Source organism: Oncorhynchus clarkii, chromosome 24 (genome assembly GCF_045791955.1).
Source record: "Oncorhynchus clarkii lewisi isolate Uvic-CL-2024 chromosome 24, UVic_Ocla_1.0, whole genome shotgun sequence".
NCBI lineage: Eukaryota > Metazoa > Chordata > Actinopteri > Salmoniformes > Salmonidae > Oncorhynchus > Oncorhynchus clarkii.
The window spans coordinates 4,865,981-4,893,156 of record NC_092170.1 but is presented as its reverse complement, the minus strand read 5'-3'; the positions used below and the strand labels follow the sequence as shown (position 1 = coordinate 4,893,156).

Below are 27,176 nucleotides of genomic sequence, written 5' to 3'. Positions count from 1 at the left end.
CTTAATCCCGGAAGCCAGCCGCACCAATGTGTCGGAGGAAACACCGTGCACCTGACGACTCTGGCAGCGTGCACTGCGCCTGGCCCGCCATGGATTAAAAAAAAAACTTTTAGTGCACGATGAGACAAGGACATCCCTGCCGGCCAAACCCTCCCCTAAGCCGGACGACCCTGGGCCAATTGTGCGCTGCCCCATGGGTCTCCCAGTCGCGGCCAGCTGCGACAGAGCCTGGACTCTAACCAGTATCTCAAGTGGCACAATGTAGACTGTATCTAGAGGTAAAAGGAGGCATTCCTGTCAGCTTAAAGGTCAGATTTGTTTAGACTGATTTAAATGACCGTTACAGTGCCTTCAAAAAGTATGCACACCCCTTGACATTTTGTTACAGCCTGAATTTAAAATGGATTAAATTGAGATTTTGTCACTGGTCTACACACAATAACCCATAATGTCAAAGTGGAATTATGTATTTTGACATTTGTTAAAATTAATTTAAAAAAATAAAAGCTGTCTTGAGTTGATAAGTATTCAACCCCTTTGCAAGCCTAAATATGTTCAGCAGTAAAAGTAGCTTAACAAGTCACATAAAAAGTTGCATGGATTCACTCAAGATTTTTGATTGACTACCTCATCTCTGTACCTCACACAAACAATTCTCTGTAAGGTCTCTCAGTTGAGCAGTGAATTTCAAGCACAGATTCAACCACAAAGACCAAAGAGGTTTTCCGATGCCTTTTGAACAGAAAAAATGTGGAATAAGTCAAGGGGTATGAATTCTTTCTGAAGGCGGTGTAGGTTTCTGAGTAAATAACTACTGCACAATATAAAATGCCCACCAAGACTGGCCCAGAGCATTGTATTTAGACTGGCCCCTTCCCTGCTGCCCTACCCAGACTAGTAACTCAATAGGGATTGCTCCTCTCCGTTCAGGCCCCAGGAGAAGCGAGCAGGTTCTGCCTGTTTCACCAGGGCTCACTTTTTAATGGCTTCTAATTGTTTGAGTCCTCTTCATATGCCAAGCCAAATTGTCCCGCACTTGTTGAAGACTCTTAGGAGACTGTACTCCCTTTTGGCTTGTGCTTTTGTTCTAGTTCTACCAACCTGGCTAGCTAGTGCAAAGGGATCAGGGCCAAGTGTCTAACACTTACTAGGCTAATTCTATGCCGCACCCTCAGTAGAACTGCCTGCCTTCTACCCTCTTTCTCAGTGGCCTGCTTGTATTCCCTCCATTCTTCACCCCTGTCTCACTTCCACATATCTGCTTACCCTCTTTGTTCTCCTTCCACCTTTTGGCTCGCTCTGCTGAGTTCTGTGCTGTCAGCAGGGTTTAGCAGAGCTCCTCGGTCTCCATCCAAGTCTTTTTCTTTACTCCCATCCTTCGTTCCTTCGTTCCTTCGTTCCCTCCTTCCCTATCATCTCTTTCTGCCTTACCTGCCTCACTGACTCTCGTTCAGTCCTGTCCTCTCCATGATGCAGTGGCCAATACCGTTTTTTATTACTCCCATCCTCCCTTGTTCCCCTAATAATGTTTCTCTCATTCACCTCTGTACACTGCCATATAGGCCTACAGTGTGTTGCCGGAGGGACAGTGTAGTGATGGTGCAATGTCTCTGATGGTGTACAGTGCCTTCAGGAAGTATTCACACCCCTTGACTTTTTCCACATTTTGTTGTGTTATAGCCTGAATTTTAAATGGATTCAATTGTGATTTGTTTTGTCACTGGCCTACACACAATACCCCATAATGTCAAAATGGAATTATGTTTTTAGAAAATTTTACAAATGAATTAAAAATGACAATTAAAATATCTTGAGTCAATCAGTATTCAACCCCTTTTGTTATGGCAAGCCTAAATAAGTTCAGGAGTAAAAATGTGCTTAACTCATTTAAGTTGCATGGAATCACTGTGTGCAATAAGTGTTTTAACATACTTTTTGAATGACTACCTCATCCCTGTACCCAACACATACAATTATCTGTAAGGTGCCTCAGTTGAACAGTGAATTTCAAATTCTTCCACAAAGACCAGGGAGGTTTTCAAATGCCTACCAATGATGGGTACCTATTGGTAGATGGGTAAAAATAAAAAAGCTAACATTGAATATCCCTTTGAGCATGGTGAAGTTATTCATTACACTTTGGATGTTTATATCAACAAACTCAGTTGTTGGAGAGGAAGTAAACCACTGAGGGATTTTACCATGAGGCCAATGGTGACTTTTTAAAACAGTTTTAGAGTTTAATGGCTGTTTTTAAAGGAGAACTGAGGATGGAATAACACTAGTTACTCCACAATACTAACCTAACTGACATAGTGAAAAGACTGTTCAGAAAAATACAGCTCTGGAAAAATGAAGAGACCCCTGCAAAATTACCAGTTTCGCTGGTTTTACTATTTATAGTTATGTGTTTGGGTAAAATGAACATTTCTGTTTCATTCTATAAACTACTGACAACATTTATACTAAATTCCAAATAAAAATATTGTCATTTAGAGCATTTATTTGCAGAAAATGACAACTGGTCAAAATAACAATGAAGATCCAATGTTGTCAGACCTCGAATAATGCATCGAAAATAAGTTCATATTAATTTTTAAACAACACAATACTAATGTTTTAACTTAGGAAGAGTTCAGAAATCAGTATTTGGTGGAGTAACCCTGATTTTTCAATCACAGCGTTCATGCTTCTTGGCATGCTCTCCATCAGTCTTTTCATATTGATGTTGGGTGATTTTTACGCCACTCCTGGTGCAAAAATTCAAGCAGCTCGGCTTTGTTTGCTGGCTTGTGACCATCCATCTTCCTCTTGATCACATTTCAGAGGTTTTCAATGGGGTTCAGGTCTGGAGATTGATCTGGTGGTCCTCCATCCACACCTTGATTGACCTGGCTGTGAGGCATGCAGCACTGTCCTGCTGGAAAAACCAATCCTCAGAGTTGGGGAACATTGTCAGAGCAGACGGAAGCAAGTTTTCTTCCAGGGCAACATTGTACGTGGCTTGATTCACAGGTCTTTCACAAAGACAAATCTGCCTGATTCCAGCCTTGATGAAGCACCCCCAGATCATCACCTATCCTCCACCACATTTCAATTTGCGAGACCTGGAGAGGCTTACAAGACAGTGTCTTGCAACCACTGTGACATTTGGCGGTGATGATCTGGGGCTGCTTCAGCAAGGCTGGAATCTGGCAGATTCAAAAACAACTTGGCAGTTTAAAAATGAATGGGCATTTATCAATAGTGTATATAAACTATTGTAAAATACTACGTGCGATCTAGTATGTTCGTACGCACAGAAAAAGCGTGATTTATCAAACAATCCCACGAGAGTCATACGTACACTGGTAGGAGAGAACCATCGATAAATACCAATGGTTCTCAGCCTCGGTGATCGTGCACGACCATGGCTATTTGCATTTCAAAATGATCCCTTTAAAACTCATGGGGAATATAAAACGCCCTACCGTGAGAGAGACTACGGCGCAAACAAAAAAGTGTAGAAAAAAATCACTTTTCAGCGACTGAAATAGAGGTGCTATTGTCAGAGGATGAGACGAGTACAGCCAAAATGTTTTCTTTGACTCGCTCAGTTGTGGCTTGACCAGTAAAACATTTTTTATTGAGGACCATAAACCATCCATCCTCAACAGCTCCCTCCTGGAGGCGTAAAGGCCAACATTGCTGTTCTGCAGAATGAACGAGTCGTGCGTTCCACCGGGCCACCTTGCCAGCACATTCAGCAGCATCTTTTGCGCATCACATAACCTGTCACTTTCACATTGTGGAAGCCTGTTCTGTTCACATGGTAACTCATTTTGGGTTGGTGCTTTTATGGCGATGTGGGTGCAGTCTATTGGTCCGTTTGTATTTGTGAACCCATTGATGGCAAAGAAAGCCCTCTTGCGATGGTGTATACTTTTTTTTATGTTACTGTTCTTTTTGCTTTTGATTGCCTCCAAAACATTGGCTCATTGGGGGCTGAGAGATTCCAGCTGAGAACTGCATGTTGCCAAACACCCAAGGGTGGATAGCACCGGAATGGCATGTTTGCCTTTCTGAAGTAGGTCTTTCATCCTCGCAAAAATCTTAAGGTTGGCTCATCAGATATCGTTTCCCAAAACCGATCTGTGCTTTCTGCAAAAAAGTTCCACCTCTCTCTAGAAACACGCTCTCTGCTAAATGCACAATGTGCCAAATCATCCAACAGAGCAAGATCAGCCATCTCATTCGATTTTTATAGTATTTCAAGAGTAGTTTCACTTTCACACGTGACTAATTCAACAAATTACTATACTTTATATGCACTGATGTGGTCCAATCATATGATATATGTTCCATGAATTCACAATTAACCTTTCTAGGGCAGGCTAGCGGAATGCTAGCGGAACCCCTCGACAACATTCCGCTGAAAAGGCAGCGCGCGTAAAATTCAAAACTATTTTTTTAGAAATAAGTAACTTTCATCCATTAACAAGTCCAATACAGCAAATGAAAAACTTCTTGTTAAATCGAAAAAATGATTTATTACTCTCAATTTCACAGATGTTCAACATATTTTCCCCATTCCACACCTTGACAAGCAAGTTCCCTTATTCCACCACTTGGCACTGCATACTCATGGTCATAGCTGTGCATAAAGTTACGCTCACTCTCAAGCAAATGTGTTCATATTGATAAATCTCACACCTCGAGTGGAAATGATTACAAGCATGGTATACGCACAGATTCGTGCCAACGCATGATTGATAAATGAGGGCCCAGGTGTGCAAAGCTCTTAGACTTTCCCCAGAAAGACTCACAGCTGTAATTGCTGCCAAATGTGATTGTGATGTATTGACACGGGGAGGTTGTTTACTTATCTAATTAAAATATATTAGTGTTTTATTTTTCATGAACCTTTAAAAAAAATTACAAAAATAATCCATTGTCATTCCATTCATAACAATGAAATGTGGAAAAAGTCAAGGGGTGTGAATACTTTCTGAAGGCACTGTACATAACTGATTTCTAATGGCATTTATTAGTTTTTCTTTCATATCCTGTTACCTAAGAGCTTAGTAAACACAACCAAATGATTATTTTTACAATAGCATATATGAGATGTATATATTTTTTTAAAGACTGTTCGCGTTGACGTCCAAAATATTTGTCAATAGCTCGTGGGGTCCCTCAAGGCCAGGCTTTTCTAGTGTTAATTTTTCGTGTTGTCGGCCCGATTTGATTAGGAATCAGCAAGCTAAGCTCAGGAGCTGGGAGCGGAGGCTCTGCAGCAGCACTTGAGAACTTGTGCATTCCATGGCGGCTTAATGAAGGCTGGCCAATACCTGCAGTAGTGTTGTAATCGCATAGCAGCCCCAGACTGTACAGGTTCTCTCGCCTGGCCTCCAGCTCACCACTGAGGTGAATTCTGTCATTGTTTATAACGTGTAGCCCAATTAGGGACCGTCTGTTGAACATTTGCTTGAACTCATAAAATATGGTTCAATGGCTCAAATACCTGCATTTGTGGTGAAGGGTTTAGGCTACATTGTTCCTGATGGGATATATTTAAATAAACCCAAATCTGCCAAACAAAGAAAAGGAATGCGAAAGACAATCGATTGTCATCCAATTTCTTTTGTTATTTCACAACAGTGTGAACGAACCCCAAAGGTTTTTGTGCAGCCAGGTGCCGTACAAACAAGTTATTGATGTCGGCAATAGATAATCCTAGTGACAGTACGTGTTGGTTTGTGCCTGCTGCCTGCAAATTTTTGTCATTTAAGGAGAGATAAAAGGGTGCGTTTGGCTTGTCCTCAGAGCTCAGACAGACAGCATCTCTCCTTTCAAACTGTATGTTGGTTTTAGGAGTCTAGTTTAGACCCAGGGATTGGGTGATACAGCCCCCCCCTCCATACAGTAGGGTTTGTGGTGCTTAAAGGTGAATTAGTGCTCAGTGCTGTTGCAGTAAAACCCACAGATTACTGGGGGAGGGGAGCAGCCCAGACTTTATGGCCCTGTAGCTTGTATTGCAAGTCTTTCCCTGCTTCTGTTGACCTTGAGCTGTACCTGGCCAGGCATCTATATGGTACACAGTGTGGCCCCTGGCCTCTCAACGGAACACTCTCCCATTCCAACTCTAGTTTCTTACTTGCTGAGTCCTAGCGCTCTACTGTACTGAGAGTAGGTAACAAGGTGATCATGAATATTCCAGAATGTTGTATGTGTGTGCATGCTGTGAGAACCAGCGGAGTTTCTCCACCTCTGGGCTGTGGGAATGATGCTCTCTTCCTGCGCCTCACGTCTCTCTACCCCCCCCCCCCCCCCCTCCGGAAAGTGTTTACGCTCACTCTTGCTCTACAACAACACTGCAAGCTAGACCAAATTCTTATCCAAGGACACACACACACACAGAGAGTGTTGACATGAGCTGACATGTACCTCAGTTTGTCTCACTTAGGCTTCACTTTCTAGAATGGAAGCGATATGTTCTATGTTGAGGTTGAATGTGTTTTTGGGTGTGACGTTGATGGCAAAAGAATGGTCTTAATTTGAGGGGGAGGGATCGTGACAGTCATTTCACAATCTGCTTCTAGAGATTTGGTTGGAAGGGAAGATGCTCGAGCTCTGTTAGTTTGAGGAGATCTCACAAGAGACTTTTGTGTTGTATTTAGAGACGGGTGATTATTGAGTTGCTGCCTGCCCTGGATGTCCAGCCAGGTGGTTCTAATACAATCCAGCCTCTCCTGGATCAACAGGTCTGGGTGCACACGCACGTAGCCTACACTCTTTCTTTCTTGCTCTGTCACACACACAATGCACTCACTCGCCCTCTCTTCAGACACATTTTGTTTTTGACCGCTTTTTAAAGCCTTGTCCCTCTGTTGTCCGCTCTGCCGTATCCTCATCAGTCCTAGGCCTAACACCTGATGCCCTGAACCTTTTGCTCAGTGTGTGTGATTGAGCGGTAGGTGTGTTGCATAGGCAGCGCAGCTCTGTTTATGTGCTTTCCAGGGCTCTTTAGAGCAGCCTGCCAGGCTGTTCTTTCATTCTGGGTCTGAAGGCTGGCAGAGCCTCATGGTACTGATCCCTGGCTGGGCCTGTCTGGCCTGCAGGAGAGCTTTAGTTCTGCTGCCATGGCCTGCTTCTATCTGCCTGCAGTTGCAGGTCATTAGAATTGGCACAGGAAGAGGACTGTGGGTTATAGGTGTTTGGAAATTGACTATCTGTTTTGATTACATGCTTTCGAGGGAAGCTAACACCTGAACTATAAGGTGGGTTTCTATCTCTGTCACACACACTGTTGTTGTCCGGTGGTGCTCTCTGGTCATGAGTTATTTGGGCTGTGATTGGAGGAGATCAGACAGTCGTGTGTGTGTGTGTGTGTTGGGGAACACTGAATAGTTGTCTCTACTGCAGACAGACAAAGCCACAGTATGTGACTCCCACTAGCAGATCACTTACACACACACACACACACACACCCTCTCATTCTCGCGCTGTGCACTGTACAGACTAACATCTGTTACACACCCACACACACACAGGCCTACACCTTGTGCATATGGACACACACACACTAACATGTTCGCACACATGATCTCTCTCTCTTAAGCACACACATGTCGACCCAGTAAGCCTAATTGTGGGATATTCCCTGGCGACTCATTGCTATTATTACATTGTCACTTGACTTTGAATGGGTTAGAATTACTAAAGCCTCAGGTTTCCTAGAAGCCACTAGGACACAGTGTTATCTTTGTTGTGGATTCATATAAAAAAAACTTGATGTGTTAAGATCCCACACTACGAAAATGCCCATGCAGCGCCTGAATGTCTGGGGTTGAACCATACTGTATGGAGTCAAATCGCGCGGAGTCTGTATGCATTGCATTTTTTATCTTCAACGTTCACTGCCTTAGACAATCCTTAGCCTGGTCCCGTGTCTGTTTTGTGCTTTTGCGTGATTCATTGGCAAGCTAAACATAAATTCCATTTGGAGTTGGCACGAGACTGACTGGCACCCGGGCTAGGGATGACTGGCCTGTCACTCAGGAGTGGGGCTGGGTTAGAAGGAAGAGGCAGAAGTCAAATGAAGGGTGGGGAAGAAAGGAGAGGGGAAGGGAAGAAAGGAGAGGGGAAGGGAAGAAAGGAGAGGGAGGAAGCGAAGAGAGGAGGCAATTTGTCTCACTTTAGTGTAAGTTGCCAAACTACTGATGGCAGCACAAAATATCAGACCTTTTATGCTGTGTGTGTGTGTGCGCGCACCCACCTCTACCCCTGTCCCGTTGTCTGCATTTCTCTCATTAGTCTCTCTGAGCTGAAACAATGGGGATAAATCTGCACCCCAGTCATCTGACGAGTTAGCTCTGAGCGAGATGGTATTGGGTGGCAGTCGGTCTCACACACACGGTGGACTCTTTAGAAATCTGCAGTACAGAGGCACCTTGAGGGGTATTTGGTATTTTATTAGGATCCCCATTAGCAGTTGCAAAAGCAGCAGTTACTCTTGCTGGGGTCCACACAAAACGTGAAACAGAACATTCATTGATAAAGGACAGAACTACATTAATTTAAAAATGGGGCGGCAGGGTAGCCTAGTGGTTAGAGAGTTGGGCTAGTAACTGTAAGTTGCAAGTTCAAATCCCTGAGCTGACAAGGTACCAATCTGCCGTTCTGCCCCTGAACAGGCAGTTAACCCACTGTTCCTAGGCCGTCATTGAAAATAAGAATTTGTTCTTAACTGACTTGCCTAGTTAAATAAAGGTAAAATAAAAAATTAATTTAAAAATGAAACTTAGTTTGTGTGCATGTATGCTGTCTTAATTAATGAAATGTGGAAAAAGTCCAGGGGTGTGAGTGGCTTATTTTTTTCCCTTTATTTAACTAGGCAAGTCACTTAACACATTCTTATTTTCAATGACGGCCTAGGAACAGTGGGTTAACTGCCTTGTTCAGGGGCAGAATGACATATTTTTACCTTGTCAGCTTGGGAATTTGATCTTGCAACCTTTCGGTTACTAGTCCAACTCTAGACTACCTGCCGCCCCATGTAGCCTAGTGGGGTGTTGCTTTATCTGTTGTTTTTTTTTAACCAGTTTTATTGTTCATTTGAGCAATATGAGATGGAAATTCCATACAATAATTGTTCTATGTAATACTGTACGCTTTCTTGAATTTGTTCTGGATTTGGTGACTGAAAAGGTCTCTGGTGGCTTATCTGGGGGGTAAGTGTGTGTGTCAGTCAGCTGTGTGTAAATTGACTATGCAATTTAGAATTTCACATTGACTGCATCACTACTTTTTATAAGAAACAGTCTCTCCTCAACTCTTAGGCAAGAGAGACTGGTATGCATAGTATTTATATTAGCCCTCTGATTACAATGAAGAGCAAGACGTGCCGCTGTGTTCTGGGGAAGGTCTTTCCTTGCAGCACTCGACCACACGAGTGGACAATAATCAAGATAAGACCAAACTAGAGCCTGCATGACATGCTTTTGTAAGTGCAGTGTCATAAAAGCAGAACTTCTCTTTATTACCATTGAATCTATATGTTTTGACCATGACAGTTTATAATCTAAGGTAACACCAATTCATTTAGTATCCTCAACTTGTTCAACAGCCACACCATTCATTACTAGATTCTGCGGAGGTCTAGATCGTAGGGAATGATTTGTACCAAATACAATGCTCTTAGTTTTATATGTTCAGGATCAGTTTATTATGAGTTGACATTCCAAAACAGACTTCAACTCTTTAAGGGTTTCAGTGACTTCATTAGCTGTGGTTGCTGATGCATATATAGTTGAGTCATCAGTTACATGGAAACACATGGTTTGTTTGATGTCAATGGTAAATATAGAAAAGAGTAGAGGGCATAGAGAGCTGCCCTGAGGTACACCACACTTTGCATGTTTGACATTAAAGAAGCTTCCATTTAGGAAAACCCTTTGAGTTCTATTATATAGATAGCTCTGATATGGCAGATGTTGAAAAGCCATAACACATACATTTTCACAACAGCAGGCTATCGTCAATAATGTCAAAGGCTTTTATTTTCAATTGATTTCAACCAATCATCAGTAGTTTGTGTCAGTGCAGTACATGTTGAGGACTTAAGCATGCTGGAAGTCTGTTAATTTGTTTACAGAGAAATAACATTGTTTTGATAAGAGCTGGCAGCAAGCTGATTGGTCTGCTGTTAAAGCAGCCTCTACTGGTTCTAACACTCTTGGGTAGTGGAATGACTTTGAGTTCCCTCCGGCCTGAGGACAAAGACTTTCCTCTAAGCTAAGATTAAAGACATGACAGATAGGAGTGGCTATAGAGTCAGCTACCATCCTCAGTAGCTTTCCATCTAAGTTTTCAATGCCAGGATGTTTGTCATTATTGAGCGATAACAATAATTTTTCTACCTCTCCCACACTAACTTTACAAAATTCCAACTTGCAATACTTTTCTTTCATTAATACTTTTTTTTATGCATATGTATGATGGCTCACTGTTCGTTGTCTGCACTTCCTGCCTAAGTTGCCAATGAAGGAATCAATTTAAATAATAGGCAACATCAAATGGTTTTGTAATGAATAAGCCATCTGATTCGATGAAAGATGGATTTGAATTTGTCTTTCTACCATTTACCATCAATCAATCAATCAATCAATCAAATGTATTTATATAGCCCTTCTTACATAAGCTGATATCTCAGTGCTGTACAGAAACCTAGCCTTAAACCCCAAACAGCAAGCAATGCAGGTGTAGAAGCACTGTGGCTAGGAAATCTGTTTCTTAACAGGTGCATGTTTATAAATAATTGGAAGAAGCAATTTCATAAATTCATCAAGTGCAGCATCTGGATGCTCCTTATTAATCACATCAGATCAACAAATATTTTCAACATTATCCACATAAATGTTTTGTATGATCTCTCATACACTATTTTAGGCCCAGTTTTCAGAACTTCGGCTTTCCTGGATATAGCCACTATATTGTGATCACTGCATCCAGTGGGTACAGATACAACTTTAGATTCAAGTTCTACAGTATTAGTGAAAATGTGATTAATACATGTGGATGATCTTGTTCCTGTCGTGTTTTTAAACACCCTGGTAGGTTGATTAATAACCTGATCCAGATTACAGGCACTGGTTACAGTGAAAAGCTTCCTCTTGAGCGGACAGCTTGATGAAAACCAGGCAATATTCATGTTTATTCTATATTCTATTTACATCGCATTTCAGAAGCATTATTTAGATACTGACTGTTAGCACTTGGTGGCCTATACCAACACCCCAAAAGAAAAGGCTTTAGATGTGCCAATAACACTTGACATAATATATTCTCTAAGCATTACAGGGATATATGTGTGCGTGTGCTGTGAGGTTGAAGCTATGAACCAATAGGCTTGTCTCTCTCATTCCTTCCAGGCTTTTGGGAGGGTGGACAATGAGCCTGTCATAGTGGATATAAGCAATGTCCCCAGTTATTTCCTCTTCTGGCGCACAGCGTCCGCATAGTCCTCGTTGAGGAAGATAAATGTTCCTGTCAAGTTCTTGGCTCTTTCCAGAACAGCTACCTTGTCCTTGAACCTCTGGAACTTTACCACTATCGCCCTGGGCCTGTCACCTGGGCCGGTGGTGTGTTTTCCAGTTCCCTTTGCGCGCTCCACTTCAATCTTCCTGTGGTCCATCATCTGTTTCTTCGAGATAATTTCCCTCACTTTGTCCTCAGACTCCGTCCAGGTCTCGTGGAGATTCTGCAATTCTGTCCACAACCATGTTCTGCCTTGATTGTCCCTATGTTACTGTTATCATGGATTCACATACAGTACTGATGTCCTCTCTCAATGACTTACAGATTGCTGTCCCAACTTGCCGTTATCCTGTTTATACTCATCGAGCTGACCCTGAAGAACTGCAAACTTCAGGTTCTGGACCTCTGGTCAGGTCGTCCATTATTTTATAAGTTGACTGCACCAGTATTTGGACACAGGACTTGAAGTTATTTTCTTGTTGTAACAACTGCTTGTAGAACTCTTTTTGTTTTTCTGATTGAGCGACGCCACTCTCCTCAACGGTACTCCAGCCGGCTTTAGCTTTTGTCGTTGTAGCAAACTTTGTTATGCTGTTACTCTACGCAGTTCCAGACAGGGCATGTCACAGGGAAGATTAAAAACAATAAACAGCAGGGATCTAGACAGCCACAAGCTCAGGAATATCTGCGGTCCCAGCCACAATAGCGAACCACATTGTGGGCTGCGTTCAAGCCCTCAAGAAAACCCTGCTAGCTAGTTAGCAGCTAGGCTAGTTGCTACGCCAAACAGCTCCTCAGACCCAGCCTTGGTCGGCAGGATCGAGGACAGATAGTAGCAGTCCCACCTACTGATGCTAACCACATCGCGGGATCCAAAAACAAAAGGTAGCTAGTTATTAAGAAACGTTTCAATAGACTTTCAAAAGGTTCCAAAACAACACACCGTACTCTCCCTCGTTCTGCGGGAGTCTCCATGTTGTGCCCCTCTCTCCACTGATGAGTCCGACGCAGTCTGAACACTGACACCAGCCATTTTATAGAGAGTGGATCCGATTGGCTTTGTTCCTTGTCCATTTGTTAAGGAGATGGCAAATCCCATATACTTACTGTCTCAAAATGCCACTTGTTTATGACTCACTCAGCCAATGTGTGAAATCACTGCATTTTTTTGAACTGTTTTAACTCACTTGCTGCAAATGTTTTATAAAGAGGTGAGAACATAACTAGAAAATTGGAGTGTTATGTCATTGTGTTGTCAATCGTACTGTGCTATAATGTCTGATGCAAACTAATGTCATCAACAGGCCACGTGTGTGTGTGTGTGTGGTGTGTGTGTGTGTGTGTGTAATCATGTCTCACCTTGTTGCTCTGACTCTTGTTTTTCAGCCCAGAATGTGACGGTGGATGAGATTCTCGCTGCCTACAGACAGGCCTGCGTGAAACTCAACTGTAAACTCATCCCCAAAGTGCTCAAACAGATGCAGGTAAACCTGAATGAAACGCGCACAGATATAGATAGAAAAATAATTCTCCATGTCACTACTTCAGTAGCCTAATAACAGCACTGAAACACCGGGCATCATTCAGGCTTTAGAGTCTTGTCGTAGAGCTAGATTAGGCCTACATCTGGACTTTAAATCCCCAACTCCATCACCACCTCATCGAAATCTGGTACCAGTGGAACCCTCTCACCCCTCATCACTCCTGGCACACAATCAAACATCTCAATCTCAAACCACCCTGCTGGGGCAGCTCACTCACACCCACCATGGGGATTGTCATGTTGCTAGCTGGGCTTTGCTGACAGCAGCAGGGGGGTTTATGTGCTGTGTCTTTCTTGTTTGTTGATGTTTGTTTTTCTGTTTGCAAGGTCATGTGTGCTCTAATCCCTAAGAATAAGCAGTTCCTGAGATCTGCTAGGGAATGCCTCTACTGTTTAAAAAAAAAAAGAACAAAAATATATATATATATATATATATATATATATATATATATATATATATATATATATATATATATATATATATATATATATATATATATATATATATATATATATATATATATATACACACACACACATATACTGCTTAAAATAATAAAGGGAACACTTAAACAACACAATGTAACAAAGTCAATCACACTTCTGTGAAATCAAACTGTCCACTTAGGAAGCAACACTGACAATAAATTTCACATGCTGTTGTGCAAATGGAATAGACAACAGGTGGAAATTATAGGCAATTAGCAAGACACCCCCCAATAAAGGAGTAGTTCTGCAGGTGGTGACCACAGAGCACTTCTCAGTTCCTATGTTTCCTGGCTGATGTTTTGGTCACTTTTGAATGCTGGCGGTGCTTTCACTCTAGTGGTAGCATGAGACGGAGTCCACAACCCACACAAGTGGCTCAGGTAGTGCAGCTCACCCAGGATGGCACATCAATGCGAGCTATGGCAAGAAGGTTTGCTGTGTCTGTCAGTGTAGTGTCCAGAGCATGGAGGCGCTACCAGGAGACAGGCCAGTACATCTGGAGACGTGGAGGAGGCCGTAGGAGGGCAACAACCCAGCAGCAGGACCGCTACCTCCGACTTTGTGCAAGGAAGAGCAGGAGGAGCACTGCCAGAGCCCTGCAAAATGACCTCCAGCAGGCCACAAATGTGCATGTGTCTGCTCAAACGATCAGAAACAGACTCCATGAGGGTGGTATGAGGGCCCGACGTCCACAGGTGGGGGTTGTACTTACAGTCCAACACCGTGCAGAACGTTTGGCATTTGCCAGAGAACACCAAGATTGGCAAATTCGCCACTGGCGCCCTGTGCTCTTCACAGATGAAAGCAGGTTCACACTGAGCACATGTGACAGACGTGACAGAGTATGGAGACGCCGTGGAGAACGTTCTGCTGCCTGCAACATCCTCCAGCACGACCGGTTTAGCGGTGGGTCAGTCATGGTGTGGGGTGGCATTTCTTTGGGGGGCCGGACAGCCCTCCATGTGCTCGCCAGAGGTAGCCTGGCTGCCATTAGGTACCAAGATGAGATCCTCAGACCCCTTGTGAGACCATATGCTGGTGCGGTTGGCCCTGGGTTCCTCCTAATGCAAGACAATGCTAGACCTCATGTGGCTGGAGTGTGTCAGCAGTTCCTGCAAGTGGAAGGCATTGATGCTATGGACTGGCCCGCCCGTTTCCCAGACCTGAATCCAATTGAGCACATCTGGGACATCATGTCTCGCTCCATCCACCAACGCCACATTGCACCACAGACTGTCCAGGTCTGGGAGGAGATCCCTCAGGAGACCATCCGCCACCTCATCAGGAACATGCCCAGGCGTTGTAGGGAGGTCATACAGGCACGTGGAGGCCACACACACTACTGAGCCTCATTTTGACTTGTTTTAAGGACATTACATCAAAGTTGGATCAGCCTGTAGTGTGGTTTTCCACTTTAATTTTGAGTGTGACTCCAAATCCAGACCTCCATGGGTTGATAAATTTGATTTCCACTGATCATTTTTGTGTGATTTTGTCAGCACATTCAACTATGTAAAGAAAAAAGTATTTAATAAGAATATTTAATTCATTCAGATCTAGGATGTGTTATTTTAGTGTTCCCTTTATTTTTTTGAGCAGTATACATGCATACATACACACACACACACACACACACACACACCGGTGCCTCGAACTTGTTAATGCGTGAGTGGGCATTGTTTGGGTTCGTTCAGTCGAAAGCCTGTTATGCAGAGACTTCCCTTCGTCTTGGCGACAGAACAGCAATGAATGGGGAAACCTGTGAAGGGCAGAACAGGGGGAGGGCTCATGATTGGATAACCGATTATGACACGGACCTTGCCAGTTTGTACTTGGCTTATTGCTGTAATTATATTGTCCAGTAGTCTTTTTCCTTTCCGTTCATGTGAGAGGTCAACCAATGCAGCATTGAGACCATGATATTTGCTTGTAAAGAGAGCAATCACAGATGGAATTAGTAATGTATTGATGGATGGAAATTAAGAGCAAGACCGTGGCACAGCCATAAGTAGCATAAGAGGGGGAGGGGGAGTGTGTGAACCTCCTACTGTAAGTTGCCACGGTTACCTGCCCAGCCACCCCTGCACTCCAGCATGTCTCTGTCTGCTGTGCCGTATCATTAGAAAGTTTGAGTGAGTATTTACGGAAGTGCTTACTCTTCAAGACCCACCCCAGAACTCTGGCCACCCATCCATCCACCCTTAACACACTCACGCATACGCCCACACATGCACACAGACATTCCAACAATTCTCAAACACACCCTTGAACAGTACAAACATACACACACACACCCACACGCTTAAGCTAAAGCAGCCTACTGTCAACATTCTGTTGATGGTCAATAGCCTTCTGTTGATGGTCAATACACACCCCCTTGCTTGCATACAGAAGTATAGGCGGGTTTTAATACCCACAGTATCTTCCTAAAGCCTCCTCAGCAGGTTAGTCTTTCTCTGTTGTGTCTTGTCTTAGCAAGACAATGGGCTTCAGGGTGTGTGAACGTGGGATGGCAGTAGGAATCTGCAGTGGGTAAGGATGAGCTCATATGGACGAGTCACTGAGGGTGAGTGACAGGCGGGCTGGTAGCAGCTTTGTTGTATAATTAAAAGTCAAATCCACAGCATTTAAAACAATCTATTGAATTCAGAGCTCCTGAAATTATACCTAGGCTGAATATATGCCTTCCACAACCTTAAGACCCACTAATAATTTAATTATTTTAAAAATGACCTTTTTGTTAGGGGATCCCGAGTGGCGCAGCGGTGTAAAACACCATCTCCGTGCAAGAGGCTACACTACAGACCCTGGTTCGATTCCAGGCTGTATCACAACCGGCCGTGATTGGGAGTACCATAGTGCGGCACACAATTGGCCCAGCGGCGTTCCGGTTTGGCCGGGGTAAGCCATCATTGTAAATAAGAATTTGTTCTTAAACTGACTTGATCAAGTTAAATAAATAAAAATATTTCACAAGCTCTGAATTCAGCTAACAAGGCAAAACCTTTGAATAGTTATGAACACAACCGTCTGTCCGTCTCCAACTGTTTGAACAGCATGCTAGCCTGTCCGCTTGGTTCAGATGTTGAAATCAAGTGGCCTATCTTATTTCTCAGAATGAGAACGAGTTGCCAATTCCTTTATATAATAGTTTTGTGCTTATTGCACAAACACTAAACAGCTAATATAACAATCTTTATTTGACCAAAATGATGCTAGCGAAACGTAATGCGCGCACAACAAACTAAGCATTCATTTTTCAGAGTCAATGTTCATTGGAATATCTGTTTTAGTAGTATCTGCTCTGCTTGAAATTTGAGTTGAAACATAAACAAGGTATGGTTAGAAAGGTTAACTTCTCTATTACAGTAAAATAATGTCTCCATGTGTTTCTGTGTCCGTATGACCAATTCTGTTGGACCAAACCTCAAATGCAAATAGCGAGTTAAAACCATTTGTCAGAGCGGATGGCGTGAGCTTAAATTTTTGTTGTTGTGGGTGGTAGGGGGAGGGGCTTGGGAGAAAGAGGCGAAGCGAGAGGTTTCACACCTGCCAAAATCTGTCCAAAATAGTCCCTATGTGCTTATTTTTAACCTAAGCTTGTCGCCTGCTTTCCCGCCTTTGGGACAACGACTCCCGTTGTTCTGGCAGAGACATGAGCATCTCTTTATTATATACAGATCTCTGGTGTAAATGGGAAGGTGTACACTGCACAGAAAGGAGCGGACGAGACCAGAAAGACAACATGAGAACACTCGGACATAAATGCTCATAAAAAAAAATTAAAAAATCAAATCAAAAAAAAAAAAAACAGGCATTTGGAATATCGTGCCGAAACATACATTCAAATTAATTGCATTCATTTGATATATTGCCCAGCCCTACAGGGGACACGCACTGTACAAACACACATGTTCCTGGTAGAGGAATTGCCTCCCCTTTACTTCCCTCTCAACCCTTGTATTGTTGCCGGTCTATCCCTCCTGCAGCTCTCTCTACCTCGCTCATTCCTCGCAAAAACAACTTGCTCAATCCGCCTTCTCTCTTTTTTGCTCTATCTTGCTTGTGTGTGTGTGGGTTTGTGTGTGTGACGGAGGTTCAGGGAATCTCCCATCACCCCACTCAGGCTGTGTTTAGTCATTGGCGAGAGAGGGGGTGACCTCACGCACACTTGTGGAAAGACTCATCACTGCGCTTAGCTGGCCTTCTGCTCGGGCCTTAAATAAAGCCTGAGTAACTTTCCACTGTGGGGTTAATAGCTAGTGAATACACTGTCGTCAGTGTGTTGGCTACTGGTCTGCTCTGATCCACTATGGCACAGTTTTTCTGCTTAGTCATCCTTGGGGGGAGGGGGAAACGGCTGTATAAACAGACCCGTCAAACAAAATGGCTTCCCAGAAAGAGGAGTTTTTAGTGGGCCACCCCCCCCTGTAAATGCACCCTTTATTTAGTGCGTTCTGTGCATGTGGTGTCCGGCCAGGGGCCTACAGGTTAACTACATTAAGTTTGTGTGTTTAAGGGACTCTAGCCTATTCGGTGGCTGTGTGGAATGCCTGAGCCTCAGTAGCCCCAACCAAAGCCCTCAGGGTCTGGACGCTTGGCAGCCCTGTGTCACATTTCTGCCTCTTCTGCTCCCCCTCTGCACAAGGACATTTAATCTCCCTCTGTCACACACACCCATACTGTACACACACAACTATAGATCTATACTCGCATGTACACTCACTCATAAGGACACAGATATTCACTTTGGCATACTCATGACTCATTAAAGTGTGTAGGCCTACACACACATACTCATTATTCAGGTACAGACATACCTACAGCCACACAGTCCTATTGTTTCTTGTTGTTGATGCCCTGTGCACTGCCGTATTGGGTTGCCTTTCCATAGTTCCTCCCTCACCCCTCTGAGACACACACACGTATGTGTGTATATATATACATATATACACTGCTCAAAATAATAAAGGGTGTGGGACTAACTCCCTATGTTTTTCCATCAGAAGACTATGATCGATAATGTAAAAAGCCGTACTGAAGTCTAACAAAACAGCTCACACAATCTTTTTATCATACATTTCTCTGCCAATCATCAGTAATTTCTGTAAGTGCCATGCTTGTTGAATGTCCTTCCCTATAAGTGTGCTGAAAGTCTGTTCTCAATTAGTTTACAGTAAAATGTAACCCGTTTCAGGAAACTAGGCATATGTCACAGGTCACTACTTTACAGGAGAGCCGTTTTTATATAACCTTTATTTAACTAGGCAAGTCAGTTAAAAACAAACTCTTATTTACAGTGACGGCCTACCAAAAGGCCTGCAGGGACTGGGGCCTGGGATAAATAAATAAAATACTATATAAATATAGGACAAACCACACATCACGACAAGAGAGAAGACTACATAAAGAGAGACCTAAGACAACATAACAACAACATGGTAGCAACACAACATGGTAGCAGCACAAAACATGGTACAAACATTATTGGGCACAGACAACAGCAATACATCGCGCAAAGCAGCCACAACTGTCAGTAAGAGTGTCCATGACTGAGTCTTTGAATGAAGAGATTGAGATAAAACTGTCCAGTTTGAGTGTTTGTTGCAGCTTGTTCCTGTCGCTAGTTGCAGTGAACTGAAAAGACGAGCGGCCCAGCGTTGTTTGTGCTTTGGGACCTTTAACAGAATGTGACTGGCAGAACGGGTGTTGTATGTGGAGGTTGAAGGCTGCAGTAGATAACTCCGATAGGGGGGTGTGAGGCCTAAGAGGGTTTTATAAATTAGCCTCAACTCGTGGGTCTTGCGACGGGTATACAGAGATGACCAGTTTACAGAGGAGTATAGAGTGCAGTGATGTGTCCTATAAGGAGCGTTGGGGGCAAATCTGATGGCCGAATGGTAAAGAACATCTAGCCGCTTGAGAGCACCCTTACCTGCTGATCTATAAATTGTCTCCGTAATCTAGCATTGGTTGGATGGTTATCTGAATCAGGGTTAGTTTGGCAGCTGGGGTGAAAGAGGAGCGATTACGATAGAGGAAACCAAGTCTAGATTTAACTTTAGCCTGCAGCTTCGATATGTGCTGAGAAAAGGACAGTTTGCCTTGGACTGTTTTCCAAAACAAACAGGGAGCAAATAGAAAGGTCATTGTTTTTCTGCTGTCGTCTGTAGTTTCTCACACTAATGGCTGTCTGGCTGGGTTATGTTCAACTCAAAAGTCGCATCCTAGCAGTGCTTTGGGACCATGATCCATTCTCAGCTATCTATCACTGCTGAACTTGAACAGACTTGGTTTTATTTTATTCTCTGCATTTTTAAGTATTGACATTAACATACATGCAGATGGCTCTAATCTTGGTCTTGGTTGTGTAGGTCAAATTTTTTAAATTTAAAGTTTTACCTTTATTTATACAGGTTTTTTGTCATTGAGATAAATTATTTTCCAAGAGAGACCTGGTCCAATAGCAGAGACCTGGTCCAATAGCACTCCGGTGAACTTTGCTTTTGATACGAGGACACGGGTCTGTTTTAGCTAATGTACTCAGCGTTGGCTAACTGATGAGCAGCCAGCGAACGGTGGTGGGGGAGGTAAGGTTATTGAGTGCATGTTCACTGTGCCGTGTAGTGCAGCGCAGTGGGATTTGCTGGGGGGGGGGGGGGGAGCCGCAGGTTTTGTCGGTGGGCTGGGGGAGGGTGGATTGGAATACACCCCCCCCCCGGTGGTGTCGTTTTCATCCCTAGAGTGGGAATACAATTCTTTGAATGCAGCAGCATTGACACTAAACGTGCAGAATAGAATTGGTTGCTGTGGAGTGAGGACACACACACGTCACGTAAACAGTCTTGTGGGGTGTATAGAGAGGTGACTGAGGGCAATATCTGCCAAAGGCCTCAATAATACACTGTAATCACAATGTGTCCAGCTCAGGTTTCATGGACCTGCTACATTTCAGATGGCAATATTTCCCTTGTCCTTTGAACGCGTGCATTTTATTGGCACAAAATGGCTGCCGTGCGTCAGTCAGGTGCATGTTTCAACCAATGTTCCCTCTAAAACTGCGTGTTTGGGCAGTAGCTCCGAGACTGCCGCACAGAAATATCAGCCCACAGAGAAGCACGAGATTGAACTTCACTCAAATTTCTAGAGCAGTGGTCACCAACTGGTTGATCGCATTCCTTGTCGATTGCCAAACATTTCTGTAAAAAAATATATATTTTTAAACGATAACTCCTTGTTCTTATTTATTTTTTTATCTTGGGCTGTTGGCGGTAGGAGCACCCGATGCAGTTACCCTGTGCCCGGGAGGGGAACAGTTGCCTTTTTGAACCATTGCATGTGTCTGAAGATCTAAACTCTGCCTTCCCAGGCCTACCGCTGGCCAATCAGATGGCTCAGATGACTGTGTCTACAGTAACGTAGCAGGTGCAAAAAAAGCTACAGCAAAAGTTGATACTTTGAGATTTCAAAACGTTTAAAACCATGACTAGAGACTGTCAACAAATGCAGCAAAGACTTGCTGTTTTTATGAGTGAGTTCATGTTTAAGTTCTTACTCAGCACTGTCAATACTTTGTATTCAACCGTTTTATAAGCCATAAAATGCGCGATCTTCCTATTTCCATTCAGCGCCTACAACAAGCACTGCAGCAGTACTGAATGAGTAGGAAAGTGTAGCTATAGGCTTGCGTTGTTAGCGGCTTGGGTCTTTTTTTAATATCGAGGAATATTTCACTTTTTCTGTTCACAACATGAGTTTGTGCATGAGACTGATAATTTCCCAGCTGGAAGACTGTGTCCCTTTTTGGTCAGTGTCAGTGGAGGGCTGTTGTGTGGCAAACCCTCAGTCTGCTGCTGCTCTCCCTCCGCTGTGACTGACCATCAGAGGCAGGCACCATCAGCCCAGAAAAATAAAAAGCAAATTATTTAAATGTATGTTCACTCTGCTGTGCTTCACAAGTAATACAACAACTAATCATGTAGCCTACCTCAAGTTTTAAAATAGATGTATTTTTAAATGTCCCAAACAACAATGCATTGGCAGGCCAGTTCAAGCAAAGCCAATATGCTGTGATAATGTATTGGTCCTATATGCTTATTGCACAAACCTCATTGCTATTGTACTGTTTTTAATTGGTTAATACCTCTTGAAGCTAGGGGGAACTATTTTTATGTTTGGAAAAATAATGTTCCCAAAGTAAACGGCCTATTCCTCAGGACCAGATGCTAGAATATGCATATAATTGACAGATTAGCATAGAAAACACTCTAAAGTTTCCAAAACTGTCAAAATATTGTCTGTGCGTATAACAGAACTGATATTGCAGGCGAAACCCTGAGAAAAATCAAACCAGGAAGTGGCTTCTATTTTGAAAACTCCATGTTCCATAGCCTCCCATTGCTCCATATCAACCAGATTCCTCTTCCTATCGCTTCCTCGAGGTGTTAACAGTCTTCAGACATAGTTTCAGGCTTTTATTTTGAAAAATGAGCCAGAACGATAACATCGCATTAAGTGGTCACATGAGTTTTGCTCACGCAACAAAGTTCAGATAGGTATTGCTTTTCCCTCTCCTACTGTGAAAGACATTTGCGGTTGATATATTACCGATTTATTTATCTTAAAAACAACCTGAGGATTGATTATAAAAACGTTTGACATGTTTCTGTGGACATTACGGATATTATTTGGAATTTGTCTGTTGTTGTGACCGCTCATTTGTTGTCTAACTTGGAGTCTTGTGAGTGAAAACATCTGAAGATTTTCAAAGGTAAACAAAATCATTTGATTGCTTTTCTGATTTTCGTGACCAAGCTACCTGATGCTAAGTGTACTTAATGTTTTGTCATGTGATCGATAATCTTACACAAACGCTGGGATTGCTTTCGCTGTAAAGCATAATTTCAAAATCTGAGACGACAAGTGGATTAACAAAAGGCTAAGCTGTGTTTTGCAATATTGCACTTGTGATTTCATGAATATGAATATTTTTTTGTAAAATTATTTGACTGGGGCGCTATGCTATTCAGCGGTTGCTGATGACAATTATCCCGCTTAAGGGATGGGTAGCGTCAAGAAGTTAATGTTCAAAAATAATAATAATATGAGTGGTAGATCTCGGATTGCTTTTTGACTCCGTGATCTTGACTCAGAAAAGGTTGGTGACCACTGTTCTAGAGTTTTCCCTGTTAACACTGTCAACCTTTCCCTCTACTATGGCAGTTTTGATCGACTCAACACCATAGTAGCCACTTTCAATGCAACATACCGGAAGGAAGAAAAAACAACGGAAGAGATTTTGTTGTAGGCATCGGAGTAGGATTCTATTGTATTGACACGCGCTTCTCAGCCCGTACTCTACACAGACCGCTGCGGCATAAACAATCAGAGCTGCAGTAAGCCTATATGCAAAATAGACAATTGACATATATGTGACCGACCACCTTGACTCGGTCTTATATATCACAATTTGAATTTGTCTTTTACATTGGATAAAAGCAGAGACGCAGAGTTATAAAATTGTATATTATACACTGCATTTGAGGAGCAATGGGAAAGTAATTTTGCTTTGAAAGTTGATAAACATGTAAGCTCACTTTTGAGAAAATGGCCTTTGAATGTTTTGGTACCTACTGGAGAGCTCTTCTTTGTCTACACCCTTCAGCATCAGTCGCACCCTCTTAAGCTTTAGCCCCCGCACAAACTGACCAGTTTACTCGCCCTAGCATAGCTGTTTAGGCTGTTTTTCATGTTATCCAGAGTGTTGGTGACTAACTGCTGCTGGCAACAATTTTAATTACGTTTTTTTTTGCCAACGTTTACTGACACCGGCCATATTCAACGAGTGTTGAGCGTTCTTAAATTTATCAGTTATTCTGTGCTCTGTCACACTCAGTCGAGAGTGCTCTGAAATCAGAGTAGATGGCCAGACTGAATTCCCGAACGCACCCGAAATGGTTACTTGCATTGTCTTTTTGTTAAGACATGTAGCTAGCTAGCTAAACAATGAACCATGACCACAACTCATGACGTTATTACCCTGCATGAATCTGCAGGTAGCTAACCAATATCTGAAAATGTAGCTAGCTAGACTATCTTACCCATATACATCATTCATTGATGGACACGTCTCCTTTCGGATGCCATTGTTGCCCTTTTAGTTTGAAGATGTAATCTGGAGACAGGTGTTTTCTCAATCTTCTTAGCTATCATACTCAATTTCCATTGATTTCAAAACTCTGTCCTCCAGAAAGTGGAGAGCAACACTTATGCAGGATTACCTAGACATACTGACTAGCTCAACTAGACAGAAGTGTGCTACAGTATATGGCAGACCAATCCAAACTCATCTGTCAGCATGTCCAGCCCACTCATTATCTCAGCCAATCATGGCCAGCAGGAAGGTTGTGGTCTTTTTCTGTGGTTAAAACCAACTAGGATCGTAATTTTAACAACTTGACTCATATTTACAGATGGCATACATGAAAGTTCACATGTTCAAGAAGGCATTTTGATTAAAAAAAATCAAGTTTACATTCAAACGGCACTCCTGTGAAGTAGTGACCCGCGACATACACCTAGTTTCCTGAAACTGATCACATATGGGTCTGTACCATTTGATTTGAACTGGACTGTGTTTACAGCATGAGCAGTCGTGAGTAGATGCAGCTCTCGCTTTGATCTCAAAAACAAGCGCATGTAGCCACGTGTGCACATGTTCACATCCTTTGCTAGTTAGTGAGTTATTAGCCCAGTTATAGATCATTTGTAGTCAGCAATAAGCACAAACCGTATACATTTCTAGACATCTTTGAAAAGCGAGTCAGGTAAAGAGCTTCTTTCTTTTTTTTGTCTTAAAGGGGCAATGTTGTATTTCGAGACACAGGCTTGAATAAGCTAAGTAGCCAAGAGGCAGAATGTAGCATTTGTTTGAGTTTGTAATAATGGTATGTGAATAATGCATTTTATTTTAAGTGGTTTATTGCATCAGTCAGTTACCTTGTCTGAAGGACAAGTGGATAAACAGGTTCATTTCAAGCCCTGCATTTTTTTATTTTTTTTTGTCTCATCGAATGAAGGCCTACGTTGAAGACCAAACATTGGCTGCTACCGTAGGCTGAATAATATATCAGCTTTTTCCATTGTTTTTGATGGGAGGCCACTATGGTAGGCCTACATTATGATCAAATAGCCACAGTAGCCTACATTGCCACTGTTTTAAGCTGTAACTTAAGGCAAGTACAGCGTCCGTGTTCACAGTAAACGCTCGCTGGAAGTTGCACAGAATTTTCACAACATTCAAGTTTGCGCTCAGCAGACAAATTTGCTCAGTGCTGGAAAAAATGAGGGAACATTGGTTACAACACACACACACACACACACACACACACACACACACACACACACACAGTGTGTGAATGGGAATAATCACCCTGTACCAATGTGAAGATCTGAGACATGTAACAGATAAAGACACTGGATATTATTATTGGCACTCTATCATACTATATGTCACTAGTCCAGATAACAGAAGAAATGCTTTGTCTGCCGTTTTCCTGTCTGTTCAGGCAGGTCTTGGCTTGATGTTGTATCCTGCTGATGTAAGAGTGCACACACGCACTTTAATCCCATTGAGCAATCGTATTTTACCGATCTGTTCTTCGTGTCAATGGTTTAGGTCTATGTACACAGGAGCAGTTTTTCATTTACATGGGTTCAAATTAGAGGTTGACCGATTATGATTTTTCAATACCGATTATTGGAGGACCAAAAAAGCCGATGGCGATTTTTATTTATTTGTAATAATGACAATTACAACTACTGAATGAACACGTATTTTAACTTAATATAATACATCAATAAAATCAATTTAGCCTCAAATAAATAATGACATGTTCAATTTGGTTTAAATAATACAAAAACAAAGTGTTGGAGAAGAAAGTAAAAGTGCAATATGTGCAATGCTATGTAAGAAAGCTAACGTTTCAGTTCCTTGCTCAGAACATGAGAACATATGAAAGCTGGTCGTTCCTTTTAATGAGTCTTCAATATTCTCAGGTAAGAACTTTTAGGATGTAGTTATTATAGGAATTAAAGGACTATTTCCCTCTATACCATTTGTATTTCATTTAACCTTTGACTATTGGATGTACTTATAGGTACTTTAGTATTGCCAGTGTAACAGTATAGCTTCCGTCCCTCTCCTCGCTCGAACCAGGAACACAACGACAACAGCCACCCTCGAAGCAGCGTTACCTATGCAGAGCAAGGGAAACAACCACTCCAAGGCTCAGAGCGAGTGACATTTGAAACGCTATTAGCGCGCGCTAACTAGCCAGCCATTTCACTTCGGTTACACCAGCCTCATCTCGGGAGTTGATAGGCTTGAAGTCATAAAGAGCGCAATGCTTGACGCACAACGGAGAGCTGCTGGCAAAACGCACAAAAATGCTGTTTGAATGAATGTTTACGTGCATGCTTCTGCCTACCACCGCTCAGTCAGATACTTAGATTCTTGTATGCTTGTATGCTCAGTCAGATTATATGCAACGCAATGCAGGACACACTAGATAATATCTGGTCATATCATCAACCATGTGTAGTTAACCAGTGGTTATGATTGATTGTTTTTTATAAGATAAGTTTAATCCTAGCTAGCAACTTACCTTGGCTTACTGCATTTGCGTAACAGGCAGTCTCCTTGTGGAGTGCAACAAGAGAGAGAGCCAGGTCATCATTGCGTTGGACTAGTTAACTGTAAGGTTGCAAGATTGGATCCCCCGAGCTGTCAAGGTGAAAATCTATCATTCTGCCCCTGAAATAGGCAGTTAACCCACAATTCCTAGGCCATCATTGAAAATAAGAATGTGTTCTTAACTGACTTGCCTAGTTAAATAAAGATTAAATAAAGGTGTAAAAAAATAAATAAAAATAAATCGGTGTCCAAAAATACCGATTTCCGATTGTTATGAAAACTTGAAATCGGCCATTCCGATTAATCGGTAGACCTCCTAGTTCAAATGTGTAACCTTTTTATGTGATCAAAGTCAAGTCTGTCTGTGTGGTGACATTTTCCTGCTGTGTCGTCTGTCTGAATGATTGGGTTTGTGTATTTGACTGAGGGTTGTTCTGTTCCACTGTGTTTCTTAGGAGCTGAAAGACCTAACTCATCGAAACGAATGCCTGGACCTTAAAGGTAAGCCTATACTAAGACACACGCATACAAAAACACGCACGTACACTACCGGTCTTACTTTAGGTGGAACTGTGTGTCCCTCCAGGTGAGAAGCTGGACTATAAGGCGTGTGAGTCCCTGGAGGAGGTGTTCAAGAGGGTCCAGTTTAAAGTGGTGGACCTGGAGCAGACCAGCCTGGATGAAGATGTATGTTTGTCCACACTCTTTCCCCCTCTTCTCCCTTCCCGGTTTTCCCCTACCATCTTCCATTTACCATGTCTCTTCAACTCTTTCTCATTATTTTTTCCCCTCCTTTGTCCCTGTCCTGTCATTCCCCCTCTGTTTTCCTCTCCCTCCCTCCCTTTGACAGGATGTCTAGTGTTTCCCAGGGTCGTGTGATTACTCTAGAGCTCTGAGTGTAAACACTATTCGAGAGGGGTTGGGTTGAGAGAG

The 27,176-nt window shown here is 42.7% G+C and overlaps 1 protein-coding gene across 4 annotated transcripts in view; it reads left to right on the top strand.

The window, feature by feature from the left end:
- The window catches only part of LOC139383193 (protein phosphatase 1 regulatory subunit 37-like), a 58,192-nt gene that overhangs the window by 16,066 nt on the left and 14,950 nt on the right, over window positions 1–27,176 (top strand). For all 4 annotated transcript variants that reach the window (XM_071127636.1, XM_071127634.1, XM_071127637.1 and 1 more), the window contains exons 2-4: window positions 12,904–13,001; window positions 26,699–26,744; window positions 26,830–26,930. In XM_071127636.1, coding sequence (XP_070983737.1) covers window positions 12,904–13,001; window positions 26,699–26,744; window positions 26,830–26,930 — 245 coding nt within the window. The remainder of the gene's footprint in view (window positions 1–12,903; window positions 13,002–26,698; window positions 26,745–26,829; window positions 26,931–27,176) is intronic.